Raw genomic sequence first — 14764 nt, 5'->3', positions numbered from 1 at the left:
TTTAGGTAGAAGAGAAAGGATTGTGGTACACGTCAGCCTAGAGGCTATTTCTGAGTCAGAATTTTCTGAATTATGCTCTCTCCCATCTTCCAGCAGTGAAAGTCATGTGAAGAAATTCTGCATTTTGCCATATCAGTGGAGTTGCCTCTTCCTGTAAGTGACAGAGACTGAGCTTTCTTGGCCTCCTCTTCACTCGTAGCTTTCCTTGCCATTTGCAATCATCTCTCCATCAAGGAGATTGGACAGGTGTTCATTTAGAGAGCTGCTGTGACCAGCCTTGGGATACACCAGAGCTGGTCCAGATGTGAGGTGGTCAAGTTATAGAGGGGGGTGGACACAGCTTTATTAGAACCGTTACTTGATCCAACATAACAAGGCTTGTCTCAGAGATCATCTGGATGGGATGATGACATATGGGCGACAGACTTAGAATTTGTCAAATTGTTGGAAATGGAAATATAAGATTGGGAACAGGTTCAAAGATGACTCTGTGAGAAAAGTCAGAAGCTGCTTTGATCAGCCTGCTTTGCAAATATATACCTAACAAATAAATTGAAAATACTAAGCTTTGTAACTTTTTTTTGAAAATTTAAAGTACCTATGTATGTAATATTGGTGAAGAGACCAGACATTTTCCCTGGATTATTTCCAGTTTTCTTGTCGAAGTTTAGTTGGCTTTAGATGTGTGGGCTTCCTGTTGGGGTTTCTGTTTTGTTACATTGATCTTTTTCTCTGTTTCTGCACCAGTACCAGACTGTTTTGATGACCACCACCCTGTAGTATGTCTTGAGGTCTAGAATTGTGATTCCTCCAGCTTGACTTTTATTCTTCAAGACAGGGACAATTTTAATTCCTTAGTCCAGTTTGAATTCCTTTATGTTTCTTGTCTGATAGCTCTGGCAAGGACTTCCAATACTATATTGAATAGCAGTGGTAAATGTCACATGCGTGTCTAGTTTCAGCATTTCTCCTACCCCCAATTCGAGCATTGCCCAGGATAAAGGAGATTTCATCTCTCCTGCATCACTTGATGCTGGTCTTGCCGAACACTATAGGCTGTTAGTTCTGAGGGCTACACGGATTTATTTTAGTTGGTACCCATACAATGCCATGGTGGTGCTGTTTTTCCTTTGTGACCCATGCAATGCACTGAGACAGAAGTGAGTTTGCTGTTGGCTTAGCACATGTACAACTTGCTGTTTTCTCATGGTCTTACAGCCTTTCCCTCAGTGCATAAAATGGCTCCTGACATGGCTCTGGTGAGGTTCTGCTGGCCGTTAGGTCTGGGGCCCACCTGAGCTTATTTTGGTTGGTACCCATAGGATGGCAAGTTGGTACGGTTTTCCCTGTGAGACCAGTCCAAAATGCTGAGGTGGAAGTGGGTTTGCTCCTGGCTTAGCACAAGTGCAGCTCACTGTTGTCCCTCCAGTCCCACAATCTTTGCTACAGTACACAAATTGACACCTTCTGTGTCACTTTTTTTTAAGGTCACTGTTTATTTGCTATTAGAAGAAACAGCTGTTACTCCCCAAACCCATGCTTACTTACCAAACCAAGGCAAATGAAGATTAAGCACAAGTCTTTCACTTTTAGCACTAAATGCAGTATTGGTCACTGGATAGTCTCTTAGCTGTACTTCCAGCAGATGACTCAAATCTTTGAAGGAAAAACTCCATGTTGTAACCCAGCAAAGACAGGATTTTGACAAACCAGCCAAACCACTTTAAGAGAACAACCTCAATTTATAAGTGAGGCCTTGTAAGGGTTCACATCCTATGAGGAACTAGCTTACAAGGGTAATTTGGTTCTCACTCTTTTAATCTGCATAGTAACATAGTAAGTTTGCATTGTATTTATGGGTATAGAACTCTGGCCTACCTAGTCTGAATAGATCATTTGGGCTCAAGGCAAACTACAGTGTTAAAAAGACAGCAGGTCTAGGTTCCAAACACACATCTTTGCCACTGCTGATGAGTTCTGCCATAGGACACTACCTTAATTACTAGATTGGAAGGGCTTTTGTTAGTACAATCCAGTGCAACTGGAGATGAGATTCTGGGCCATGAAATCTGTCCTATTCGTGCACCAGCTGTTTCGGGTCTGCCGCTCTGTCTCTGCTCATGCCCAGATAAAACAAACCAGCAGGACTGGCAGTTCTTTGCCTGAGTTAACCTCCTGAGCTCCTGGTGAATTCTCATTCCTATCTGGTCACCAGTGGACCTGAGATCACCAATCACTGACTCACACTGGGGGTATCTGGTCACCGCTACACTGCTCTATTGTCTCCACTGCTTCCCCATGTCTGCAGGTCTCCAAGTGCCCCCCTGCCATCTGCCTGTCCTCTCTTGTTTCTTAAAATCTTTCCTCTTCACTTTACCTTAGCTAATGATGTCTATCAGTTTCAATCTTCCCTCACCCTATACCGCCATCTTGCTCACGCCTACAAAAGTAGTATTTTGGAAGTAGTGGGAATATAACAGAGTGGCGAGAAAACACAAATAAAATGTTCTAAGCATCAATTGATCCAAATTGATATAGATAGCTTGAGTTGGTAGACTGCCTTGTCAGTGAAAGATTATGGTTTTCTGGAACAATTGTAGTCTATGAACAAAATAACTCATAGTGCACCTCAGACTTAATATCAGTGAGGAACTGGCGAAGAGCAACTGAAAGTAGGGGTAGAACCTGTATGATTCTAATAAGGGGGTCAATAAAGCCAGACATGGTGATGATGAAAGGATTAGCAGAGATGAGGAAACTGGAGATCGTAATGAGAAAGAAGAAAATGAGGGTAGAATTTGGGAGATGCATGACGAAGATGAGGGAATCAGTAGAGGTTGTAGAGTAGAACTGCAAGTAACAATGGCCAAAGGGGAGCTTCCAGTCCAGGGGAGAAGCCAGGCATCAAGAAGGCTCACAGTGACAGCTGATGTTGATGCAACCAAGTCAGTCCCACCAGCTGTGTAATGCAACACAGGCATTGAGTACCAGTCAGTGGATCCAAGCACCCATGGTCTTCTCAAGAGGAGTGTGTTTATTAGGGGCTGGTAGAGCTTCGGACAGGTCAGCAAGCCCTAGGATTGCCTTGTGCGATTTGATCCTGTACCCACATTTTCCTAGGAATGTATGTTAATACCACAGGCCATTCATAAAGCAAGTCATAGAAGAAATATGCAGATGAATGAGTAAGGAAAATTGAACCTTTGTTACATGATTTCTCTTAATGATTAGAGTGTGCACTAGGTAGGCAGAAAAATTGATTGTCAAAGTGTACTAATGCCTTTTTAATTCACAAGGGTTAAGCACATAAAAGTCAGAATATTGAAAGCTAAGTTTCTCATAGAATTATTCATTTGTCAACATTATGCAAACTAGATGTGGGAGGTGTGTATTTTATGTTATAAATGCAGTAGGAAATCTTGGAAAATGTGGCTGAGGTCAACAAAATAAAACAACAAATTCGGCAAAGTGTCATTAAATATAATTATAGAAATTATTTCGCACACTACAAGGAAGGGTTATAAAACCTACATTTTGACAATAATGCCTTCAAATCTTTAAAAGCATTTTCAATAGGATTTCTGCATGTTTACTCAAAGTCAATTCCCAAGCATATTGTATGTTCTGAAATTACATTACACCTCTGATTTGTAGTTCAGACTGGATCCTATTAGACAAAAAGGGAACTTACAGTTATTTCAAAGATCTAGGTAATAAAGAGTTCAGCTTCAGTGAGTAAAAATAAAGTTTAAGGGTTTAAGATACTTTTTCATTTAGTATGTAGTCAACAGAGGTGGAATTTTTAAATATGAAGATGGCCACAATGTGCTACTTTTTTTTTTACTTTTTTAAATGAAATTATTGAATTTCTAGAATGGGAATAAATTTTATGTATTTCACAGTACAGGTTTAGGAGCATAGTGCTGATTTCTTCCCCACCCACTCTCCTGCCTGTGTTCCTCAACTTCCCTCTTGACTTCTCCCCTCTCCTTTTTTAAATTTTTTTTTATTTTTGCAATTACATGATTTCACCAGACTTCACAATCACAAGTTCAACACTCCATGAGGTGAGGAATTCAACAAGTGGGGATTACCAATCATAATCAGATCTCATGCTGTCAGTTTTGTTCATGTAGATGGCATTTTTATACCCGTGTTTTAGGTACTGTAGATCAGGGGGGAAAAGCACAGTCTTTGTTTTGGGGGATTGCGTTATTTCACTATGCTTGATGGTTTTCAGATGCATTCAGTTACAAAGACACAATTTTATTTGTTTTTAATGCTTTTTTTGTTGTATAGGTATGAGGTTTTCTTTATATAATCATCAGCCGGAGGGCATCTGGGTTGCTTTCCTCTCTGAGCTGTTGTGAATTCAACTGCTCTAAACAACCTTCCCAAGTGCTTATTCCATTTTCTTTGGATAAATTCGCAGGAGTAATATGGCTGGGCCATGGTTTCTCCACCTCCTCTATGACTATTTCTGTGTACTTATTTCTAATCATATCATTCAAAGTATCCCAGTGAAGTGGCACAGAAGAAGAAAAGAAGCATGAGACATGGTCGGGAAAGGAAATATACCAGGAAAAAAAAAAAAGCAAACTTGGAGCCCTGAATAATCCTCTTTTTGCTTTGACCTCATGAGCAGGACATGGATAATGAGCCTTGATGGCTGTGTCCTTTGCAACAGTTGAGCTGAAGTGCAGGTTGTACACTTGACGGCCCACAAGTTGTTCTACTTCTCCTGTGGGAGACACGAGACGTAGGAGCTGTGTCCCCAGCAAATAATCTGGGTAGTATGTTCCCTACAAATTCAGTCATAACTAGAGGAAAGGATGGAGGAAGGAGAGGAGGCAGATCAGGCAAGAGATAGACTATGTGATAGCGTGAGGGAGTTTCCTGCCGTTAAATGAGATATTACTGCCATTTGGATTGCTGATGCGATTTTAATTGCAAAACTATCGCAAGCACTGTTTAGTTTGAATGAATCATGGGGGCTTTTGATTTTTGAGGTCAGATACAAATTGTCTGGATTGTGTTCAGTTTTGGTGCAACGTTCACAAATGAAAATGAACAAATAGCCTTCCCTCTCCCACTCTAAGTATGTAAATCACAAAAAGAAAACAAAATGGCCTGTGCTACAATTTCTCCTTTGCATTGTATTTTATGTCACAGCACAGCAGTCTGCAGAACAATAGAAGTCCATTCATGGGCGTGAAATATGTAAATTCCTGAGCTAGCAGACTCTGAACCCACTCCTTCACAAAGGGCACAAGAGTCTGCAATTTTCCCTGACAAATCTATGCGGCCACATTCCGTGGCCATGAACCCTGCTTTGTCTGTCTAATCCTTTCACCCTCCACTACTTTCTGCTGCCCAACCCATAGAAAGGCGCATCTGAACTACCGGCCAAGCAAGTGTTACCGAGCAGTCGACAGTGTGGTGGTATTTGCAAAGGTCCATGACAAGCCACTAAGAGCCTCTCTTTTGTTTTTAAATGTTCTTCTTCAGGCACCACAAGGCCACATAAGGAGGGCGAGGTCCCTGGAGTGGACTATATCTTCATCACCGTGGAAGATTTTATGGAATTGGAGAAAAGCGGCGCTCTCCTTGAAAGTGGCACTTATGAAGGTAGGGATGACTTCTTGGCATCTGTGTTCCTTATGCCATCAAAGGTTTCTCAGGGGCATGAAATGGACCATGATCCCAGGTGATCTATGTGCTGCTGTTTGAGGCTTCAGAGCTTGAATAAGATAATCATCATCATTTGTAGGAAAAACTTAAAAATGAAATCGTAATCTTGAGAAATGAAGAGCAATGTGTATGTATAGTCTCTCAAAACTATTCTTGTGAATTTCTCTTAAAGTATGTTCTTTAGAAATTTCTAGGTAACTTCTAAACTATGCAAGGATGGGTAGGGTTACCATCCTGGTTGCTGTCAATGTGTAGCTTCTTCAAGAGGCTCCACCTCCACGGCCAACACTTACCTCCTAGTCAAAGGATGGGATTGTGTGAGCCGTGGATGCGTGTGAGTCTGCTTGGGACCTTGAAATCAAACATGAACGCCAAATGAGGCCAGAACTTAGGAAGAGATCAGGAAACAGCCACCTGAAAGGTAGTTAGGAGAAAATGTATTTTTAAAGCATTTCTTCTATGTGTGTGTTTCTGTTTAATTGTTAATGGTTTTAATTAATTGTTGGTGGATGAATATAGCTAAAATGCTGTTTGTTTACTGATTGAGTAGAGATTACAGACTTATAGTTCTGCCTCTTAAGAAGTGACCTAAATGCTTGCACCAAATCAGCAGTCATGTTAATTTGTTGTAACAGGTGAGGAAGAGCACAGTGTGTTTTAATTTCCATGGAACTGTGCCCCATGGCCTTCGGCAGAGCTTTCATGGAGTCTTAAAGCTTTTCTTCTGAATGCTTCGATTCAGTTTGCTATAGAATAGTTGTTGACTGACTTTGTGTGCGGATGGCCAAGATGACTTAGCAGCGGTGGAAACTATCAGATGCTGATAAAGGGGTGCTTTTTCATGACTTGAATGGCATCATGTTTACCTTTTCGTATCAAACCTTACAATTAAGCGGATGAAGTACATTAGTAAAACATGTCATTAATAAAGCTAGTAATATTTAAGTCGTCATTAATAGAAAAACATACAGTTACAAGCCTAATATAATCGTGAAAAAGCTGAGAGTGCATCTAGGAGGGTATGTCCAAAAGTTAATGCAAAACAGATTCATAAGTTTTAAAAGGTTTTTTTTGAAAGTGCTAAACTTCATGCAAAGTATTTCATAATGCACATTTCTAGGAACATTTTGAAAATTTTTCCATATATAACTTTAAAAATGTTTGTGTCAAAATCAGCTTATCTTTTAGTTAGATTTTCCATGGGCTTTCCCAAGTGCTTCCATATTAACTTCAGGTGAAACATAAATGACCTTACTGTAGGTGTGAATGTATTCCTTTCTCTCCCAACAAACTACAGTATGGTGGAGACACCACGGGGGGAATTAAGTGAGTAGACCTGGTGTGCCAGAACTGGTATCACAGAATACATGGAATTAGTATGAATAACTATATGCCAATAAATTGGGAAACCTAGGGGGATGGGAAACACTGAATTTCTGAATATATATATAATCTACCAGAGGGAAAGAGTGCAATTTATAAGAGCTCAAAAATATCTTGGAATGTATTTAAACAAGGCTGTGAAAGGGCTCTGTAATGAAAACTAAAAATCTATTGGAAGAAATAGAAGAGGACATAAAAAATGGTAAAGTTACCATTATTCATGTGTTGGAAGAATTAATATCATTAATATCATTATATTGCCAAACTAATTTACAGGTTCGACAAAATCCTCACCAAAAGACACATAACATTATTCAAAAATCTACCAAATGATCCTAAAATTTGTTAGAACACAAAACTCCCCAACAGATAAAGCAATCTTGAACAAAAGGAATGAGCTTGTAGGCAACATATTACCTGATTTTAGGACATTCTATTAAACCAAATCAGCGGTGATATTTGAAAAAAAAAAAAAAGAAACAGAAAGGAAGGAAGAAAAGAAACACACAGATCAGTGGAAGGGAACTAAGATCCCAGAAATGAATCCATGATTCTGCAGTCAGCTGATGCCCAGGAAGTGGCACCAGCAACATGTACTGAAGAGAGCTCCATTAGTGGTAGTGGGGAAAATTAGATATCTACATGCAAAAAAAAAAATAGCTTTCACTTCTGCCTTTCATCATATTAATTTAAAAATCAACAGAAAATACACCAAAGACCTAAACAGAAGGCCTTAAAGTATTAAGGACCATTTCCAAACATTCGTAAAAGTAATAATTTTTTTTATAACACTCCAAACACAGAAAAATCCAATTAAAAAAAACATGACAAATGGAATTACATGAAATGTAGCAGTCTCTACACCACAAAGGGAGTAATTGCAAGGTGAAGACACAACCAACAGAAAGAGAACATGTTAGCAAAGTATTCTTTGACAAAGGGTTAATACCCCATATATGTAAGGAATTTAAATAAGTCAATAATAAATAATCCAAGAAATGGACCTAAATAGACACTTTTGAAATGAAGAAATGCCACTGGCCAAATATATTTAAAAGGGTCCAATACAAATACAGTAATGACTGCAATTAGATAACCTCTTTTTCCACTTGGAAAGTCTATTTTCAAAAACGAAAATCTAACAAATGCTGGCAAGGATGTGGAGAATAGAAAACCTTGGTCGTGGTTGGTAGGAATGCAAATTAATACAATCCTGATGCAAAACATTATGGAAGTTCTTATTCAACAGATACGTGTGAAAGCAATGAAATATTAAAAAAAAAATACCTGTTTTCCCAAATTTACTGCAACATTACTCACAATAGCTAAGGTCTGGAATTCCTAACTGTGTGTTCATAAATGAAGAGGTAAAATAATTGTAGCTAATATACTGGTAAATATTATTCAGTCTTAAAACAGATTGAAGTCTTTTTGTTCCAGAAAATTGGAACTGAAGGTCATTAGGTTAGGTGAAATAAATCGGAAACAGAAAACGGAACAAAGCATATCTTCTCCCATATAAAGGTGGAGGGGACGTAGGATAGAGCTGAAATACAAGATTAGATAATCTTTCCCAAAACATTAGTTAGAAGGAGTAAGTCCTAGTGGGTAGCATTATCATGCAGAGTTAAGCCACTGCATGTGACTCTGGCATCCCATTTGGGTGTTGCATCAAGTCTCACTCACACCAGTTCTGATCTAATAACCTGCTAATGCATCTGGAAAAGCAGAATAAGGCCTAAGTATCTGTGCTCCAGCACCATGTGGAGGTCTTAGATGAATTTCCAGGCTCCTGGCTTCAGTCTGGGCCAGCCCTGGTCAATGTAACCATTTGGAGAGTGAGCCAGCAGAGAGCTCTTTCTCTCTCTCTCTCTCTCTCTCTCTCTCTCTCTCTCTCTCTCTCTCTCTCACTCTCTCACTCTCTCTCTCTCTCTCTCTGTGTGTAACTCTGACTTAATTAAATGCCATCTTGACTGTAGTCACCAGAAAGCCTGGATATGGAGCAGTTAGGTTCCAAACATAAACAAAATGCTAATTGCCTAGATCTCTGTTTATGTTGAGTGTTTGTGTGAATACTATAAAAATGTGTAAGTATTATTTGTTTATCAAAAGTAAGTTATAGCAAATGTTGGTAATGAGGAAGAAAAAAAAAGTGCCTGGAAGGCAACGGTTCTTTAGGAACTGTCCGAAGTGCTGATTTGTGCAGGGCTCTAAATCAGTGGATCCTGCCTGACCTATTTCCAGTTGTCTGGAACGTTAAAGTCATGGTTTTCCTCACCACTCATGCCAGTTGTCTTCCTCAGTTCATGTTCTTCATGCCAACATGAGCTAATCTTGTATTCCCTGAGCTGCTCATGGACTGATTTCAAATAATGCATCTGCTGAGGTCATCCATTGTTACCTTCCTTGAATAGCACTTTCATTTCAAAATCCACTAACATCTTTTGCTGTTGTGATTTTTAAGTGAAGCAAAAACTATTCTCCTGCCTATAAAAGCGACCACTGATCTTAAACGTAAATGCACAGGACCAGTTGTAAAGTTGCCCTGATTTTTCAGGAGAAGAAATGAAGATAGGAGCATATTTGGGTGTCAGATATAAAATAGTGTATGCATGTGGCTGGCACTCACTTCACATTCATGAAGGGGTGTCTCCCATCGTAGATTCTTACACTAAAGTGGACTCAAATTTACTACAAGCAGTGTGTCTAGCTTCTTAATTTATTGCAAATAATGTGTCTAGTTTCTTAAACAGTTTTAAGGGCTATGAAATATAAATGTTTCTCCCATCTGTAGATGATAGTTTGCTGAACATTATGAATCCTGTAACAATTTCACTATGAATACAAGTACTTTTGTGGGTAAATATGCCAACTATTCGTATGGTGAGAGAAGAGATTTGATTGTTACAAAACTCTACCATTTTGCTAACTAGAATCAATGTCAGGTTTTCTGGGATTATGATCCTAATGTAAATATTTGATATTTTTAATGTTACCAGCAAGAGAGCATTGAGGGATAGAGATATGCAATCCAAAAAAATCATTGTTGGCAGCATTAGTAGTTTTGAGAGAAGTGGTTCTTCTGTTGGCCCAAATTTTTATTCCTAGAAATGAAAATGAAAAATTCTTATAATTCTAAGAGACTGAAACGAGATAAAATTTCATTCCCACCTTCATTTACACCTTATCACAAGAGACAATTTTTACTATATAGGTAATAATCTCTGTAGCAGCAGTTCACCTGCACCTGTGTGGGAAACTTAGAGGAGCCTCTTGGCTCCTAACTTCGGATCAACTCAGCTCCAACCATTGCGACCATATGGGTAGTGAATCAGTGGAAAGAAGGTTCATGAAAATGATCACAGTGACACCTTGTCAGAAATGGAGAATGGGGTAGGAGAGAGAAGAAATTTGAAAACTGAGTGTTTTGTGGCCAATTGTTCGAGTGGGAGCACTCCTCAGTCTGCCAGAGGACAGTAGGGTATTGCCATATAGCCTAGTTAGCCATAAAGGTAATATTTGAAAAACCAGTGCCTTGAAAGGTGATTAAAATGCAAAAGTTTGTATTTCTAACATGTAAGGACTAGAATATTTGCCAAAATGGAATACGATGTACCCTGAAAAGCACAGGCAAATAGGGTACATTGCTTGGCGAGAAGTATTTTAGCTAGCTGCCCTGGAGAAGAACTTGTAATATATGTTCAGATTTATATTCAGAATGATATTTAAGTAAATTGTTTCAGTGATTAATTTATGAACACGTGCTACATATGCAAAAAATCCTAATGTTCCTATATACTTATAACATTCTAAGTAAATAAAATTTAAAAGTAAATAAAATTTACCATTTTCCAATTCTATTGTATTTGGACATTGAACTTGCATGTTCTCTTTTTACGTATATGATAAAATTGCACAGCAACTAATGAGCAGGTGCTGGGTCTAAAACAGACCTATAAAATTTTTGGTATATTGTCGAATTGTTAAAATCAATATATTAATGAAATGTAAATGTAGAGTTTCCTTCTTTATTTTTTAATCCAAACATAATAGCAAGTTGTCAATTTTTTTTTTCTCCCACTCTTCTCACACTCCCTTAGAATTCTAGGAAGAGATATAGCTGCAGGTCGTTAATTCCAAGTTCATGTTTATTGAGGGAGAAGAAATGTTTATCAATGGAGAGAAAATAATATGTCACAGCCTGGATTTATGTCTTGTAAAAGTCTACAGTCACATTGTGTCATGTGTATTCATTCTATTAACAGAGTGTTATTAATCAAAGCCGGAAGATATTTTTTCCTGATACGGTATTACAATTTTCATTCATGTTCACAGTCTTGTCTTTGCAATAACCCTCATCCCATTATGTTTCTTTGTTTCTTCTTAATTCTTAGCCCTTGTTGTTGTTTATTCATTTTCTCACAAATCAGGTTTCCCTGTTACCGTCCCTTCAAGCATTTTGTGTTTACCCGTAGCTCACTGGCATGATTCACTTTTTTTTTTATTGCTTTATCCTTCTCTTTCTTCTCAGAACTGGGGTTCTCTGTTAGGATCCTCTACTCTTTATTTCTACTCCATATACTCAGAAGCATTCCCCTGTGTCGGGGATGCTGTACGTTACTCTACTTTATGCTTTAATTGATCTAACTTCTTGGCCTGGGACCTACATTTCAACAGTTTTCTTCTTGTGGAACGGCAGGGAGCAGCACTTAAAATCATAGAAGTAATATTTACAATGTACTCACAAGATAAAAGACTCAAAGGAAACTTCACTGAAATGATTTCTTTATCTTGGAAAAGAATCAACACTGTTTTAACATGTATGTGTTCAAAACTATTTTGTTCCAACAAGAGTTGTATGAGTGGGCATGTTGTAAGCTCAAAAACAGATACCATGTTTTTCCACGTTTTCCAAGTTATTCAATAAGCCAAATTAAGTTGTTAGACTCTTTTTTCCTGCATAGTTAATATTTGCCTGAAATTTGTGTCCATGGAGCTGATCGTTTCAAGTATTATTTTATCACATTTTCTTCATCATGTAGTAAGTTATGTTACATTCATTCTGGTCCAGAAAATATTCCATTCTCTTTTATTTTTTTTTCAGGTCTTCGTCTGCCTCTCTGGGAAAGCCTTTTTAGTAGTACTTGGGAGAGTATAGGAGATGACAGAAATTTTTGTCTCTGAGAATATTAGACTCGGAGATGAGATGATTATTATTTGTCTTAGTTTTTCTTTAAATTATTTATAAAACATTCCATGTTTATTCCATTTCAATATCAACTGGTGGTATTCTTTGAGCTTTGCAACATTTTTAGCACTCATTGCTTGCTATGCATCGCAGTATTTGTCATCAGGCCTCTCATTTCTTCCACTTCAACTTCTTTTTTTAATTATTCTTATTTTCAGTTGTACGGTTTTATATATATAGAGCTTCCACCTTTCTCTTCACTCTTCCCAATCTCCCCTGTATTTTACAATGATATAGTCCTTCAGCTGTAGCTGTGACTCCGATATTTTGCTCTTTACATGTGCCATGAATTGTAGGTATAGGCAACGGTGGGGAGTCTGGTATCTTGTCATCGAGATGTATTTAGGCTGTTTTATTGGAGATCTTCTTTTATTCAGGAATAGAGAGGCAAAGTGCAGTTTTTCTTTGTTTCCTAGCACTCAGGGCTCCATGGCACTATTTATTTATAAAGTTATAAGAGCATTTTGACTTTCTAATCTCCAGTTTCACTCCATGGTGGTCTAAGAAGATGTGTGGGATCATTACAATGGTTTTTAAAACTTGCTGAGGCCTTTTTTCCCCAATTCCCTATAATGTGATCAATCCTGGAGTAGGTTCCTTACACTGATGGAAATTAAAAGTGTACTCAGTGTCTGTAGGATGAAAGGTCCCATAGATATCAAGTCTGTCCAATTGTCCTATCATCTGGAAGAGTTACAGAGCTTTCCTGAGTTTCTTTCTTCGCGATCGGTCCATTGAGGTTAGTGGGGTGTTAAGTTCCCCTACATCTGTTGAGACAGAATTGATGGTGCGCTTTTCAGAGAGAAAGTACTTGGCTGAGTAGCTTTAACTTCTGACAGCTATTATTACTTCCAGCTCTGAAAACTGGGTCCTCCACTAGACACTAGGAAACATTGCCATCTCTCTCTGCCTTTGTCCATCCCTCCCTACTCAGGGTCTTCAGAAATAGTAGAATATGGGCTAGTTGGGGGTCACATGACTGCACCCAAACTCCCAGGGTAGAGGATGATATTTCTTTTCACTTCCTTCCAGTGTGAAGTGGGATCCCTCCTCTCGGCATCCTCACACAGTAATAGATTCCTCCACTGGAAGGAACATTTGGAGGAGCTTGCCAAATGTCAATGTGAGCCCACTCCAAGTTATTCTCCACGGAGGGGCCCAACAAAGCATCAGGGTCCTTGTAGATACAGTATTCATGTAGCAACGGTATTTCAGTTATGATTGTTAATTATGCCAGTCATATTAAAAGGACTTGCCAGATCTTTTGCGTTTTATCCAGCATTTACAAATGTGTGCAAAGAATTTAGTCAAGTCTAAAATGAGAAATGATGAAATATGGGTGAAAGAAATACCCCAAGTGTGTGAAAAACAAAGAAATTGCAAGATGTGAAGGAAACTATAGGAGAGCTATGTTAAGCAGAATACAAGGACACATAAACTGCAGGACAAGGGGAAATTTTATAGAACAATAACTTTAAATATATTTTAAAACTTTATGAATGCCATAAAATTCAAGCAGTGTAAAGCTGGATTTATTTTTGTAGAGTCATGTAGCATGTCACAAATAATAATTTAGAGAACATTTTTAAAAAATGTAGCACTGGACCAGGCGCGGTAACCTAGTGGCTAAAGTCCTCGCCTTGTTTGCACCTGGGATCCCAAATGGGCAGGTGTTCGTATCCCGGCTGCTTCATTTCCCATCCAGCTTCCTGCCTATGACCTGGGAAAGCAGTCAAGGATCACCCAAAGTCTTGGGACCCTGCATCCACGTGTGGGAGACCCCGGAGAAGCTCCTGGTTCCTGACTTCAGATTGGTGCAGCTCTGGCTGTTGTGGCCACTTACATAGTGAATCATCAGACAGAAGATCTTTCTGTTTGTTTCTCCTCTTCTGTATATATCTGACTTTCAAATAAAAATAAATAATTCTTAAAATAAAGTAGCACTAAATAAAGATTTCCAGTCAAATGGATCACATTATTTTAAGAAAACAGTGTGACAATGAAATACATTCTCTTTCATGTCTTCCTGGGTCTCCTTTCCTCATATTGTCTTATTCAGATTATTAAGATAATATAATATTATTATAATCATTTTCAGCCTCCATCACCTTTGCTCATTGCTGTGCCTATAACCCATTCAATCAATTATGGGTTTCAATTCTTTTTCTTTCCAGTGTACACATAAACCAATTCACAGAGCTACTCTAAAATCTGCATTCTAGATTGGATCCATCCATCTGGATTGGGCTTCCACAAAAACAGAAACTAAAATTCCCATAAATTTAGCATATAATCCCCTCAAAACCTCTGCCCCTCTATTATTCTCATCTCAACAGATATTGTTGCCACTGGTTTTCTGCCCAATCCAGAAGCTTGTGCCTTATCCTTGATTCTTAACAACAGGTAATAGTCAAGTTCTTTTAATTGTGCCTGATAAATAAT

General features: G+C 38.4%; 1 protein-coding gene across 1 annotated transcript in view; it reads left to right on the top strand.

The window, feature by feature from the left end:
- Positions 1–14764, top strand: part of MAGI2 (membrane associated guanylate kinase, WW and PDZ domain containing 2) — a 902006-nt gene that overhangs the window by 514704 nt on the left and 372538 nt on the right. Inside the window, exon 3 of the mRNA XM_058657499.1 lies at positions 5509–5628. Coding sequence (XP_058513482.1) covers positions 5509–5628 — 120 coding nt within the window. The remainder of the gene's footprint in view (positions 1–5508; positions 5629–14764) is intronic.

The sequence above is a fragment of the Ochotona princeps genome, chromosome 32, assembly GCF_030435755.1.
Source record: "Ochotona princeps isolate mOchPri1 chromosome 32, mOchPri1.hap1, whole genome shotgun sequence".
NCBI lineage: Eukaryota > Metazoa > Chordata > Mammalia > Lagomorpha > Ochotonidae > Ochotona > Ochotona princeps.
The sequence above is the reverse complement of the archived record's forward strand: the minus strand, read 5'-3'. Positions and strand labels throughout refer to the sequence as shown.